The 14,511-nt window shown below is 36.7% G+C and overlaps 1 protein-coding gene across 1 annotated transcript in view; it reads right to left on the bottom strand.

Annotated features, from left to right (window-relative positions):
- The window catches only part of LOC131582469 (transcription initiation factor TFIID subunit 4-like), a 148,597-nt gene that overhangs the window by 118,128 nt on the left and 15,958 nt on the right, over positions 1–14,511 (bottom strand). The window contains exons 3-7 of the mRNA XM_058845719.1: positions 11,750–11,881; positions 11,240–11,467; positions 10,268–10,390; positions 8,534–8,623; positions 6,460–6,717 (exon numbers count right to left, since the gene is read on the bottom strand). Coding sequence (XP_058701702.1) covers positions 6,460–6,717; positions 8,534–8,623; positions 10,268–10,390; positions 11,240–11,467; positions 11,750–11,881 — 831 coding nt within the window. The remainder of the gene's footprint in view (positions 1–6,459; positions 6,718–8,533; positions 8,624–10,267; positions 10,391–11,239; positions 11,468–11,749; positions 11,882–14,511) is intronic.

The following is a 14,511-nucleotide window of genomic DNA, read 5'->3' as shown; positions in this document are numbered from 1 at the left end:
GTTGGAATATAGGAGATTCCAATGTAGTATAAGAGAAAAAAAATTAGCATGAGGGTGGGCAAGGTCTAGAACAGGTTGATCTGAGAGTCTGTGTCATTTCTTCTTGAAGACACCCAAAACATGACTGGACACATGGGAGCCACCCCAGTGTGTAAGCAGGAGGCTGCACAAGATGCCTCCAGGATTCCTTTCCAACCTTTCACCAGTGTCCATAAACACATCATCACATATTTTATTAAATTGCTGGGTCACAGAAGATAACAAGACAGAATACAGAAGTCTTCAAAGCTTACAGAAACTGTTCATCATTCCACCTCCACTAAATAGGGGAAGCATTTTGATTATGTACACCTCTGAGGACAGCAAGCACAACAACAGAACAACAAAGGCACAGAAAATAGAAAAGACAGAATGTGATTTAGTCATTGTCTGGATTTGATAGAGTTTGGAAAATGGCAAAATTACCTAACAAAATTATGATCAAGACAGTGTTGAGACAGCAAGTACTGTCATACACTAGTTATTCCTCTTCAATTTATCTGTCTAAAGTTGAAGAATCATGTCCTAGGCTGCACTTTGGAACTCTTCAAGGGACACACTGAAGCAGCAAAGTCATGGCATTGCTTCTCCAAGTGCAATGTGTGAAAAGTTACCTGCATTTTTCTTCTATAAAATAACATTTTTCTGCAAAGATGTGCATTTCTCACTATAGGAAGTATTCTCCCTCTCTTTTTATTTCACCTTTGGCCTTCTCCCCTTGTCATCTCTCTCCACTATTCACACTCACTTTGATTCACCATTTGTCTGCTCTGCCAGACCAGTTCCTCCTCTCACCTCCTGAACACTGCAGGTACTGCTCTGCCCTTTGCTAAAGCTGACTGTATTTTCACAGGTGAAAAAAGGGATGTTTATACAAAGGTGCTTCTGTAAGGCAGCAGGCTCACAAAGACAAGAAAGGATATACAACAATCACACACTACTGATAATCAAAATTACAAAGAAGTGACAGCTGAAATACTCTTTTTTTTCTAAGGGTTTTCTTCAAAAAGCGTAGATTCGGTAACTCTATGAGAATAAAGTAATGGTTCTAATCTCAAGTCCAAAGGTGATGATCATTCCATGACATCTACTGTGGAAGTTATTGCAGGACAGAGAACAAATCACAAATATGAACACAGACCAATAATCAACAACAAAACCAACTACAGACTGAGAAAGAATCCAGCCAAGGTACATCAAACGTACAGAAGCAGAAAGAGAACAGAAGTTATCAGGCTTCCTCATGCCTGCATAAGAGACACAAAATGAAGTAAGAGCCACTACCTACAAACACCGAAAGGAAAATTCCTTTAGGCCAGTAGGATTGGAACTCATTGCTAAAGTTTCTGAGGACAGGGATTTTGCAAATGTCCTGGACCAGTGCAGATGCATGAGCTTCCAACCTTTACTTGCCTCCCTTTTACTTGACAAGGGCTGCAAAACCAGCCTGGCTCAACTCACAGAAATCACCCTTTGCAACAAAAGCATCTGATCCAAAAGCTTAAACCTATCAAGTACTGCAATAAAGACAAAAACCACAGTAAACAGGAGCTTCTGCAAAGAATGAAAAACAAAAATAAATTTGAAAAATATATCCTTTACCAAGCAATTTTTTTCTCTCAATTAAGTTAAAAAAAAAAATACTGTGGAAGGAAGAAACAAGACACGCGTAAACATATAAAATTCAGAATGGCTGTGGTCTGATATGACATTCATCTTCACTCATGAGTAAACACTTGCTAACTCACTTGTGGCTATGCCACTTGTGATTTATCAGTCTACTCACTCCTGAAGATAAATGTCATATCAAACCTCAGCTATCATGTAATCTGGCAGCATTAACTTACAATGTTCATGCTTTTATGGGCCTAGAATTCATATTTACCATTGCTAACCACACTGCAGTAGCAGCTACAGTTTTTCAATGGTGCCTCAAGATCTCCATAAGCATTATTCTTCTTCCCAAATAAAATAATTTTGACTATTTAAAAATTCAGCACATAAATTTTCATGTTAATGCAATATTATTCCACTGAATATAGGCTTTCAACAAAGAAATGAAGAAAAAGAAAACAGAAGCCATGAGATCACTTGTACCACCTGCTCCTCAATTTATTATACAATTCTTCCTACAATGGTCAAATAGTCTACTTTTGAATGTTTTCAAGTATGGCTTTTTAATCACTGTCCTTGGGAGCCTGATCTACACCTAATATTCTCTCTTATTTTAAGGATATTTTGCCTTATATCCTACCTAAATCCTACTTCATTTAATTGTATCCTGTTATTCATATTTATACCATATTGGTCTGTTCCTAAAAATGGATTCTCCCTTTTGTTCTCCCTTATAATCTGTGCTTGGCCCAGTTATGTGTGTTCAACTCTCTTAAGCTTTTATTTTAATCTTTGCTTTCAAGCCTGGCCTTTTGGTATTGGTTTCCAAATAGCAATCAGTGACAATATTCTCCTTATATTAAAGTACAGCCCACAAAATTCTGAAAATAAAGTCCATGATAACAACTCAGGAAACCACTAGGCTGTGTTTCAAATAGGCATACAATTTGTCAAGTACATGCTTTGTTCCTGTTAATGGATCCCAGATATTTACTGCTCAACAGCCATTTCAATTTAAATTACAGTGCACACCAAATTCCATGTCAGTGGCTAGATCCTTATTAGTTAATTAATAGAAAATACTCCTTTTATCCATACAGCTATCCATTACTCTTCCATTTCTAAGCTGCCTTGCAGACAAGACAAAAAGAAAATTATTTCCTAAAATTTCACTAAAAAGTGTACAAATTACTTTTATTCATGAACAGAAAAGTGATGCCAGAAAAGCTTTGGTGTAGAATTAAAAAGCCAAGGAGAACATCCCCGTATTATGTAATTCTTATTCTGCTGCTCTATCTTGTTTCCAAATTCCACTACTCTATCTCAACTCTGAGAGACTCCAACCACAGTGCAAGTGCAGGGAAAGTGTCAGTAAATGAGTAAATCCTGTTCTAATGTAACTTAGAATATGGCAGAGCCTACCCTCTGGACACTGTGCCCAATTAGTGCAGCTGTAACAGTGCAGATGTATTTCCACACACCCCTCCTAATTCTAGACCTACATCAATCTCTATACAGCTTTGTATATTAATTAAATTTGTTTCAATTAAGATGGATCACTGATTTTCTTACTGGGTTTTCTATCACTCAAGTTTAATACTTGGCTTTAATCTCCAGGAGTACTTTCTCTTTATGATGCACTCAGTGCCAACACAATAAAGTGCTAATCCATCTCCACTCCCCATCATTCTACTTATAACCTCAACATGTGCAATAAAGAGTATCTCTCTTATTCACACAAATTTTACCTGCTGCAACACCCAAAGCAAGACAGGCAATGTCTGAATGTATAAGGCAACACAGAGCACATGGACTCTAAGAACAGCAATTTAGACAAACTTTGACTATTGCACTCAGAACAATTAAAAAATTGATTGCTGGCTTATCTCGTTAGTGTCTCATCAATAAAATCTTTGCCTAAGATAGTTCCCCTTTTCTTTATGTAAAAGTAACACTATCCAGCTTTATAAAGCATTGTTTTTCAGTTTGGAACATGATTCCAGTATTTTACAAAACAGATTAGAAGTCTCCTGCTCGATCTCCACTGACACTGCACATTTCAAAGCCTTTGTGCAAGCTATGCTGCATGCTGACAGCATGCACAGGATTTTCATGTTGCAAGGAACCTCAGTGTAACTGGAGAAAGCATCACCTCAGCTGACATCCCTGAGAAACAGAAAAGACAAAGGAACAGCTAACAGACCCTTCATGTTTTAAGGGAAACTGGACTACTGTAACTGGCTGGTATGAAAATATCTATATTCTAAAACAAGCTTGCCCTTCTGCAGCTGGACAGTTTGCAAAGCCAGCTGGAACTCTCTCCAATGAGCTTCAGGCTTGGAAAACCTGGAGCTCAGCCAGTTCTTCCATCAGTGCTGGCCACCCTCAGGCAAGCCAGCTGCAATCTTCCTCTTCTGGACAAGTCCAAGGCAAGATGGCCAGCAGCTCTGTGCTCTGATTTCGAGGAGCACTGAGAACTGTGACAGTGTGATCACTGTCACTACCAAAACATCAATACTTATCATCAATTACTGGGCTGATATGGAGCTGCTGCTGTGTTGTCTGCCTGGCACCTGAGCTGATGACTGCTGTATTAAGATTTTCTGATGCAGTAACTCTTGATGTCTGATGCTGCTTTTGTCTGTATAGAACCACTCTGAGGGTCATTAAGTGCCTGGTTAATGTAATGTTTGATTCTATTCAGTAATGACTGATAAATTTAAAGAAAATACAAAAAGACAGTTTCACACTAAAGCAAATAAATTACTATTTTAATGTCTTCTCCCTATTTTTATATATATATATATATATTCCAGAAAATAAATAATATTAACCATAGTTTTGCTTTGTGCAGTGTGTGACCTGTAATGGTCATTTCCTGTACACAGTAAATGAAAATTCAGCCCTAGACCTGTGATCTCCTTACACACAGAAAAGCAACTTCTCTTGCTCATCAGATCAATCTCCACAATGTTACATGAGCAGTTTTAGCTCCTCCTGTGACACAGGTATGTCAGAAAAGCTCTCCACGTTGTTAATCTCTCAGGTTAAGATCACAGTTGTTTGCTTAGAGTACCCATTGACATGAGACAGGCAGAACATGCCTTTTCCAGAAATTTGGCTTTATCCCAGTGAGAAAATACTCCACCAGAACTATCATCATAAGAGTAAAATACTCCTGTGATTTTAACCCATTTTTGCCCTACACCAGTGTTTCTCAAAAGGTGGGGTGAGCTGCCTAGTGGGTACAGGAGCACTCAAGGTGGGCTGCACAACACTGGAAAAAGCCAGGTTACATGGCAGCAGGTTAGCTTTAGGTTGTGGAATGAGGTAAGGCCAGACTTACTGGCCATGGACATTTCTACCTGTAAGCAATCTGTCAGCTGCAGGCAGAAATTTCCTTAACCTGGGACAGGAAGTTTCCACCTGCTGCCTGTAATTATCACCAGTTTCTGCTCTTCTGTCTAGAAGAAATAGCCAAAGCTATTGTCCATTCAGTCATGAAACATGGACAAATCAAAGAGATGTCACAAAAAGTAGGAAACTTGAGGAAAAAAGTGAGGAACACTTTTCTAATTAATACAACAATCCAGACAGGGTGGGGAGAAGCCATCTCAGAAAAAGAAAGCAAGTGGCTGGACTTTCATTGAAGCAGCTGAATTAAGGTGAAAAACACCCAACTGTCTTGTGTGACAGAGTCAGAAATCTAACCACTTAAGATGTTCTTACACATTAAAACTATGCTCACTAAAGGATTATTAAATTATATTAATTTTATTTTAAAGTTCATCTTTTAACCAGTAGTAAGGTAACCTTGTAAGGTTCAAGACACAGCTCAGGTATTTTCAGACTGTGCACTCCTACTTTTAAATTAAAGCAAAAGAATTTTTCTCCACACACCTTACAAATTATTTATATGTTTTACAGAGTTTATAAACTCGAGGATAGATCACTGTAATGTTTTGCATTATCACATTTGCAATTATCTACCTTGGTAATATAAATTTTTATCAACTTGATACATGTTCTGGAACCTCTCTATATGATTTTGAAACCTGAAAGTGAAGTACTTAACTCACACATACACAGAAACCAGAGACAAGAAAACTCTCACAAAGGGTAATAAAGCCTGTATAAACTCAAGGCCTTGTAAAAATCCTTAACACCATTTAATTACAATGCAAACACACACACACAAGACCCTGTGTAAGAGCAGGATAAAGTCACCACACTCTCAGTAGCTACCTGGCTGTACAGCTGCCTTACTGAGTGCCTTTGAAATTAATGACTCTAAGCACTTAATACTCCACTATGCACAACAAAGACACAGCTCAGTGAGTAACAGAGAATGGCATTATTGCTAAACAAAACATCCTGGTACAGCACAGCTATTCTTTTACAAGACTTTATAACTATGTGCAGAAGAGTTTAAAATGAGAGAGTTAATTTTAATTTTAAAGCAAAGCAGCATATCTAATGACACTGAACATTATACTCTTGCCTGTAAATTCTGGAAAGCTTTCTGTTCTACATTTGTAATTCCCTCAGATTCCACTGTGCTCATACAACAATCACTCTACTGCAGACAAAAAGACCAAGAGTGCACTTCCTTAAATTTATGTTAATAATCTTATCTGAAGTAATGGTTGAGCATAAATGTGAAATGACAGAAAATGAGGTACTACCACATACCACAGAATATGATACAAACAAAAAAGAATTTTCCCAAACAAGCTGCAATGAGAGTGACATTGAAAACTGCTATACAGTTCATCAAGAAATCCTCTTTTATACTACAGTACCTACCAGTTGAGAACTCTGATTTGACTGTACCACCTTAACCTGAGGAGGCTGCACTGTATTTGATACAGAGACTGTGCAAATGTTGTTTGGTTGCCTTATTCCTATTGTCTGCGTTGTGACAACAGAGGAAATGCTTCCCGAGGCAGATTGAGGTATAACTTGTGAGAGCTTGGTCTGTTGGAGTGACTGCTGAGACGGCTGTCCTTGCAAAACCAAATGTTGACTATTCAGTAAAGATTGTCTCAGTGCAGGTAGACTTTTCTAAAAACAGAAGAAAGTTTATGAAATATCAAACTTAGCAGATTGACCAAAAGCATTTTGAAATTTGCTGTAAACATAATTAAAAGAATGTATCTTTCTTTCCAATTTTACTAACTGCCTGCTCATCAACTAAGATTGAACATATTTTGTAAGAGAAAGTTCAGTTTTTAATAAGCTTTCCATTTGGATTTAGCAACCCTGTAAATTTTCACACGCCCTTAATGCCACTGTAGCAGAAAAATGTAACACTCTTCTTCTCAAGACTATCTACAACTTGTAGCTTAGGTCTTTGGAAGGGCAAGAAATGGATGCAGAAAAGGCAGAGCCATGGAAGAACCCTATTCCCAGCAAGCTGCATCAGTTCAGTCCCCCTAACACACCTCCCCCTCCAGTACCTAGAACCAGATGATTTCACTCTCAGTGCCCTACAGCAGCAGCTCTTTATTGTATTATTTCTGAAGTAATGTATTTTGAGTGGACTAGAAAAGTGTACTTCTGTAAGCCCCATGCTCATACTATTTCAAGGAAAACATACTTCTAAAAGGCTGTACTGTACCTTCATGAACAAACTTTTTACTTTTTAAGTGGCAGAAGTGTTCTTTTGAAGTGCTCCCCCAGGCAGCTGTACAATGCAAGTGCTTAGCCCAAGCTACAGTTCTTTGTAAACTTCTAATATTGATTTAAAAACTTAATGCCTGTTGCCCAGAAAGGACTTCAAAGAAAGAAAATAAATCAAAACTTATCATGATGCTAGAAGTGACTGCAGTAAAAGCCACAAACAAGAGTTAATGATAACTTGAAAAACAAGGAGCAGAAGTTCTGAAGCAAAGCTGCAGGAAGAGAAGAGAGAGAAAATCTCCCCCAGAGTTTTGAACTAGACCAAAAATACTTTTACTGTAATATTTGTGGTTTTGTTGGAAACTTAAACATGCTTTTCATGTTTGTATATAATCCTGCATATGGAAGTTATTGTAGCTAATTTACAGAACCAATAAAAGTTAAATTTACCCCCACATATATTAACTTAGGACCCCACCATAAATCAATTTGGTATCATATCAGAAATTCTACTGTTGATTAGCTCCAGATTAGAAGCAGAATCATGTAATCAACACTTTATCCAGTTTACTTTTTCATAATCATTGTTATACGTGGATTGAGAGTTATCAATGACCCAAACATAGATTAGGAAAAAAGTATGGAAACATATCAAATTCAAACTTATGAAACTTATTCCAAACTATGGAAACTTCTTAAATTTCAGCTTATTAAATTACTTGAAGCATTCTGTAAAAATAACTTGGGACTCTTTGAAATGTGAATGTTTTTCTTCTCCACAAAAAATCACCCACTACCACAGAAAAGTCTATTTATTCTAAAAGTAAAGGATCACTACAGAATAGCCAATGGATGGTTTCCAAATGAGGGACTAACTGCTTGGTTTTTTTGGGTTTTTTAAAAATCTAATTACTTCAACATTCTAGATCAGGGCTACTCGAGCTGTGAACTCCAGATCAGCTCTGGAACAAACACATTTTGGTAAAACTCAGCCAAGGTCCCAAATCCACGAGGTGTCCCCTCCTTTGGGAAGTCCCTATTTCTCTGTGAGCAGCACCTGCCTGGCCTGACACACGTGGAGCCTGCACAGGACTTGCAGCCAGGAAGATCTTGGCAGAAATGGGCACCATTTAGAAGTAAGGAAGTGTAGCCCTGCTCTGGACCAGTGAAGATAACACTATTTAAAAAGGGTATTCTAACACTTAACATAATGATATTTTGCATTGAAATAGATTTATCCAAACAATATTCACATTACCTTAAGGAAAGGTACAAGATATGGCTGAGGAGATGATTTGAGTTCTGTTTGAAGGCGGCCTGTAAATTCTTCTGGATCAATTTTTGCATCCTTCAGGGTGAAGAGAAAAAAAAAAGCATCAACATCTCAGTTCAGTTGCTTGCTTGCCTCTTTCCCAGCTCCTATATGCACATATCTCTCTAACTAAATAGGCTACCATATGAAAAACTTTCTGAGCTGAAGTCCCTTAACTCCTCTCTAAGGTCCTTCTGCCAAACTCTAATTCAAACACGGAACTTACCACTCAAAATTCAGACAGTTCCCTTGGGGATGCACAGCCTAAGACAAAATGAAGCCCCAGAAGGACTCAAGTCTCTTTTGGGACTCCACTGTCTTGCTAACATTTACACAGTGATTTCTTTCTTTAAAATTAAAGGAAAACAACAACAGGTTGTTGATGTAACCTTACAAATATAAAATTTGTCAGTCTTTGTAATAACTCCAAAACCAATTCTGCTGGTACAATTTAACTTGTATAATCCATATATATAAAACTATATATGTAAAGTATGGCCATACCTAAAAAGCATGCTTATAAGAAGATATAAAATTTTCTCCTCTATGAATTTGTATGTATACTCACAAAATACACACTCATAAACATATCAAATATGTAATCAGTCATTTATTTAGTAGCAATTCAAGAGAATTCTAACTTGGATGCATTTTATGATACTTCTTGATTATCATTAGTTACAAGATCAGGTTGTAATATAAACATTAATTAGCCTTCCTGACTGACACAGACCAGAGAAAAACTAAACCAAAACAAGCTTCAATAAATATATTTATTATATATGTGTGTTGATGTCTTCTTTAAAATACTATAAGCAGTTACCTTTACTTATTTACTCTTTTCATGTTTGTAAAAGTTAGAATAAGTTTTCACTGGAATCACTGAATATGACTGTTGAATGGCTCACACTTAGGTCTTAGGCTTGTCTAAAATACACAGATTTCTCTGGGAGTGAATTCAAAGAAATGTCTAACAACTACTTTTAAATCCAAGTTTTTCACAGACTGTATTACATTTCTTTTAAGAAGCTTGACTCTTCCCAGCTCCACAGTAACCTGTGTCTGCAGCTCATTTATACAATTCACTGCAGCACCTGTTGCATGGGAGACTGCAGCAAATCCAGCCTTTTTCTGGCTCCAAGGAATCCAAGACAGCTTTACCTCTGGAAATCCCTGTGCCGCCAAGGCTCCATGCAGGGGCATCTGTCTGCAGAGTAGCTGCAAACCAGCAGCTCAGGAAAATACTTTTCCTTCAGTCCTAGAAACTCTAAAGCACATTGTGAAGGGATTGTATCTACAGTCCTTCTGTGCTTCAAAAATTAAGAGCTTCTTGTTTCAGACAAGACCAAGGTTTGGAGAAAAAACCAACTTAATGAATCCCCAAGGAAAAATCCTGTATTTTACTAAAGAAACAACCAAAATATTACCCATCAAAACAAGAGTGGTTTGAAAACTGCCTACTAAATTCTTTCCTGCATTCCCCTTTTCAAAAGCCAAGACAAAGTCTGCCTTTAACAGATTTTTTAATATATGTAACATAGAGAATATAGCATTTTGATGAAGCCCAACCCCTTTCATTACAGCCAAAAGAACAGTTAAGATCAAAGCATTGGTTTTCAGCATCCATCAATAAGAAGTTTACTAGATAATTGACAAAATAAAAGGTAACTAAAAATTTACCAACAAATCTTGAACCAGAGCTTTCACATTGCGGGACGTTTCTGGAGATGGTGAATTATGAGAAGCAAGTTTTATAAGGGTAGCTAAAAAGTTTTTACATTTTTTCACATTCTCTTGCATTTCCTGCAGAAACCAAAGAAAACAATATTAGCTCCATGCTATTTTTCCATCACAATCAATGCATGCTCTGACCACTACAAATAAGGAAAATGATTAATTTTTTCTAATTCAGACAGGCCATACATGAAATATGTTTTGCTATTACTGCTTGTTACCTGAGACTTTCTTATCTTCTTTAAGTAACTGAACATCATAGTTCACAAATAACAACAAAAATCAATGAAATAAATATATTATATATTTTACAGTCTGCTTTGGTACAAATAACCTTAAATATGAGAAGTAACACAACAATTTGCTGGAGATGCATTCCCCTTTGAGATGCCCAATAGACAATGTACAAATGTCCCCCAAGCTATCTTAATTTGTTAAATTATTGATTCAGTATGTTTTTGTACAAAGCAGTTACAGCAGTAAAATCAAATTAGAAATAAGTCTTCAAACATCATCCTATCTAATCTTTTTTCATTAGCAGTACAACAAGCCATTATTTTTATATGGCACAATTGCTCCAAGAGACAGAAACATCACACTTCAGTGTAACCAAAGTTTTGAGGCCCAGCACCAGGATAATCATGAAGTCCATAGACCAAAGGCCTGACTGTTCCAGCTACAGGAACAGAATAGTTCTTTCACTAGTGCCACAAAAAGCAGACCATGAGTGTTTTTATTCTGTCTCAGACTTTGTATCCCATTTAGCCAAAACCAGAGGAAGGGTTTTCCTGTCTGCCAGAATTTGTTCCATCAGGGGATACATGCTTGCCCCAAGAAAAAGCCCTTCCAGCTTCTGAATACACCCGAGGACTTCTTAAAGTACCAAGAAAACAATGTTTCCACAGTTTCCACACTTGCCTGTGATACAACCGTGGTTCCAGGCACAGGAGAGCTGGGGATGACCAGGGGCTGTGCCGGGACCTGCGCTGCCGTGTGCGGGGGCAGCGGCAGCCGGGGCTGGCCCTGGGGCTGAGCAGAGCCCTGGCTCTGTCCAGCACTGAGCACTGCAGCCTGCTGAGAACCTGAACTTCCAGTTGCTACTGTTGTCTTGAACAAATTTTGAGCACTCGTCGTAGCTACTGATACCTATTAATATTTTACATTGAAAAAAAAAAATAAATATTAATTTTCACTTTCAAAAAAAAAAAAAAAAATGGTTTGGGTTGGAAAGGAATTTAAAGCTTATCCAGTCCCAGTGTCCCAGGTGCTCCCAGCCCCAATGTCCAGCCTGGCCTTGGGCACTGCCAGGGATCCAGGGACAGCCCCAGCTGCTCTGGGCACCCTGTGCCAGGGAACAATTTCCTCCATGTGCCCACCCTAAATCTCCCTTCCTCATCCTCCCAGCAGAGTTCCCATTCCCAGACTGACCGTGGGATGTGCCAGCACAGCCCCTCCTGGCAGCGTGGCCGCGGCGCTGGCGGGCGCAGCCGTGGATGGCACCACCTTGGCCTGCACGGGGAGGCCCAGGCGCACACTGGACGTGCCCACGGACGCTGGCTGCTGACAGAGCAAAAATGAACAATTGACTTCATTTCTCCTGAGCAACTTGATCTACAAGGCTTTTTAATAATAGTCATTACAAGTGTAATCAAAATTAATACTGAAAAAAAAAAATCAAACCTAGTAATGTGCTAGGTTATATACTATACTATATAATATAGTATATTATATATATTATATTATTTATACTATATAATATATAATATAATAAAAATATATGTTTATACTATATAATAATATATTATACTATATATTTACTATATAATATATTATATACTATATCATTATATATTATTATATCATAATATCTATTATTATGTTATTATACTATTGTATTTTATATATTATATAATTATATAATATATATATTTATATATAATGTGTATGTGTGTGAATATATATACACACAAATATATACACATAATATTATATATAAATATATTCTAATTATTATAATTATATAATATATAAAATATAATTGTATAATAATATAATAATATATATTATGATACAATAACATGTAACATATATTTATATATATAATATTATGTGTATATGTGTGTGTATATATATATTCACAAATACTTGAAAAATTAGCTTTCCCAAGTTCAGTAACAGTTTTGCAGCATTTCTCCTATAAGCCATTACTCGTTACATTTCTCCTAAAAGCTATATGGAAAAGATTAGAAAAAACAAATGTGACCTGTAAAAAAATTGATGTTACATTGATGCATTAATTTAGTTGTAATATTTACGTGTCAGTACTCATCAATATTTGAGTTTATCACTGCCAGTAACACATATTGGTCCTCTTGGTATTTACAGGCCTGTTCTAGTGCTTTTTTTGTTATGAAAATTAATATGGATGGAAAATTTAGAAAGCAGAAAAATATTCTTAAAATAATTTGATATTGAATTATATACAAATTAACTTGAAGAGAAATGAAATCTAAGCATTGGGAGAACCTTTGTCATAGAACACAGGCTCTGTACCCAAACTGCAACCGCAACGTGAAATGCAGACAAAGGAAAATGACTGACCTACAGCCTTTGAGTCAGTGGCACATTCTATAGCTCAGGAAAATTTAGCAAACATATTACTTACTTTATGATTTACTTTCATTTCAAGACTGAAATCTCTTGCCATCTTACAAAAGGACAAGATTTAGGAATTAAAAATGTCTCCAGAGAATTTATTTAATTCTGCAGGAATGTAAATACCATCATAAAATGCATCACACAATATGGCAATTATGAGAAAATGAGAATCACACATTACTAAAAATGGAGGCCACGCTGGTGTCTTATAACTTGCATTTATTAAGATTTGCACTCACACACTTGAAAAAGACAAATTTTCTAAGTGGATAGAGTAATAAATCATGGCTGATATTGTTTCTCACAAGATAAAAATAGTTTTCCTTGATTTAAATTTTATTTCATATGTCTCTAAAATTTCTATTTTATAAAGAACTTCTTATTTTAGATTCTTACACTGTCTACTAAACCTACAATACTTCTAAAATACTTCTCCAAAGAACATCTAGTGTACTCTAAAATATTTCCAAAAGGAACAGAAGCCCAGGCAGGCATTCAAAGCCCCAAGCATTGCTTACAAATCATTCCAGCAACATCATCTACTGGATATCAATCTTCTATACTTGGGGAAAAAAAGGAGGAAAGAAAACAAATCAAATAAATCTACCTGACATCTGAACAAACCCCTTTTTTTGTTTGTATAGCCTTCAAGATTTTTAAAATCTTGACTAGGGATGCATTCCATCCTGAGACAGCCTAGAGACAATAAACAGCATCATCATGAAGAGGCAGAATTGTCAGGTTTTTTGAAAGATGGGCCACATAAGCTTTTTCTGTTTTAAATACCCTACACCTTCATTAGAAAAATGACCAAGTATTTTAAAATACTGGTTGAATTAAATTGTATCTACCTGATGAGTGCTGCATTTTAAATATAAATATTTTGTATCTTGTTAACTTGTTTATAATCAGTTTCCAGCCTAAGAACAAGACATGCCTGTGGTATTTGCCCCCTTATCAGTCTGGGCTTCCAGAAGTGAGGATCTGGGAAAAAAGCAGATAACCAGGGGCACTTCTGGCAGCTACTTGCTTCCAGGCAAGACCTGCAGCCAGAAATCCACAAACAGAGTGAGACTGCAAGCTAGAGAATTTTCCTCAGCTAATAAATGCCCATTATTCATCACAGGAACATACCTGAAAACTGCACATAATTAAAACATGAATTTTCACTAATAATACCCAACTAACAATGTATTCTAATGTTACAGACCTCAGCAGCAGCAAACTGTGAAACTTGAAGACTAAATTCACCCTTGGTTTTAAAAATCAATAGTGACAAAAGCCTTTTGTAGAAAATGGCAGTAGAATCTGCTAATGTGCTGGATATGAAGAAATCCCTCACCACCAGAGAACTGTAAACAAAGTAATGCAATGGTTTACTAATGTTGTTCCAAAACTCAGAAAGGTTGAAAAGGTAAGTATGAAATAAGGGGATGAGAAACATAACAAGGAAGTAGCCTGAAGAAATTCTTAAGTATCATGGAAATGATCTTCAAGTGACAGCTACAAGTTGCCAGAAGACACTTGAAGGA

This window comes from Poecile atricapillus, chromosome 10 (genome assembly GCF_030490865.1).
Source record: "Poecile atricapillus isolate bPoeAtr1 chromosome 10, bPoeAtr1.hap1, whole genome shotgun sequence".
NCBI classification, from domain to species: domain Eukaryota; kingdom Metazoa; phylum Chordata; class Aves; order Passeriformes; family Paridae; genus Poecile; species Poecile atricapillus.
The sequence above is the reverse complement of the archived record's forward strand: the minus strand, read 5'-3'. Positions and strand labels throughout refer to the sequence as shown.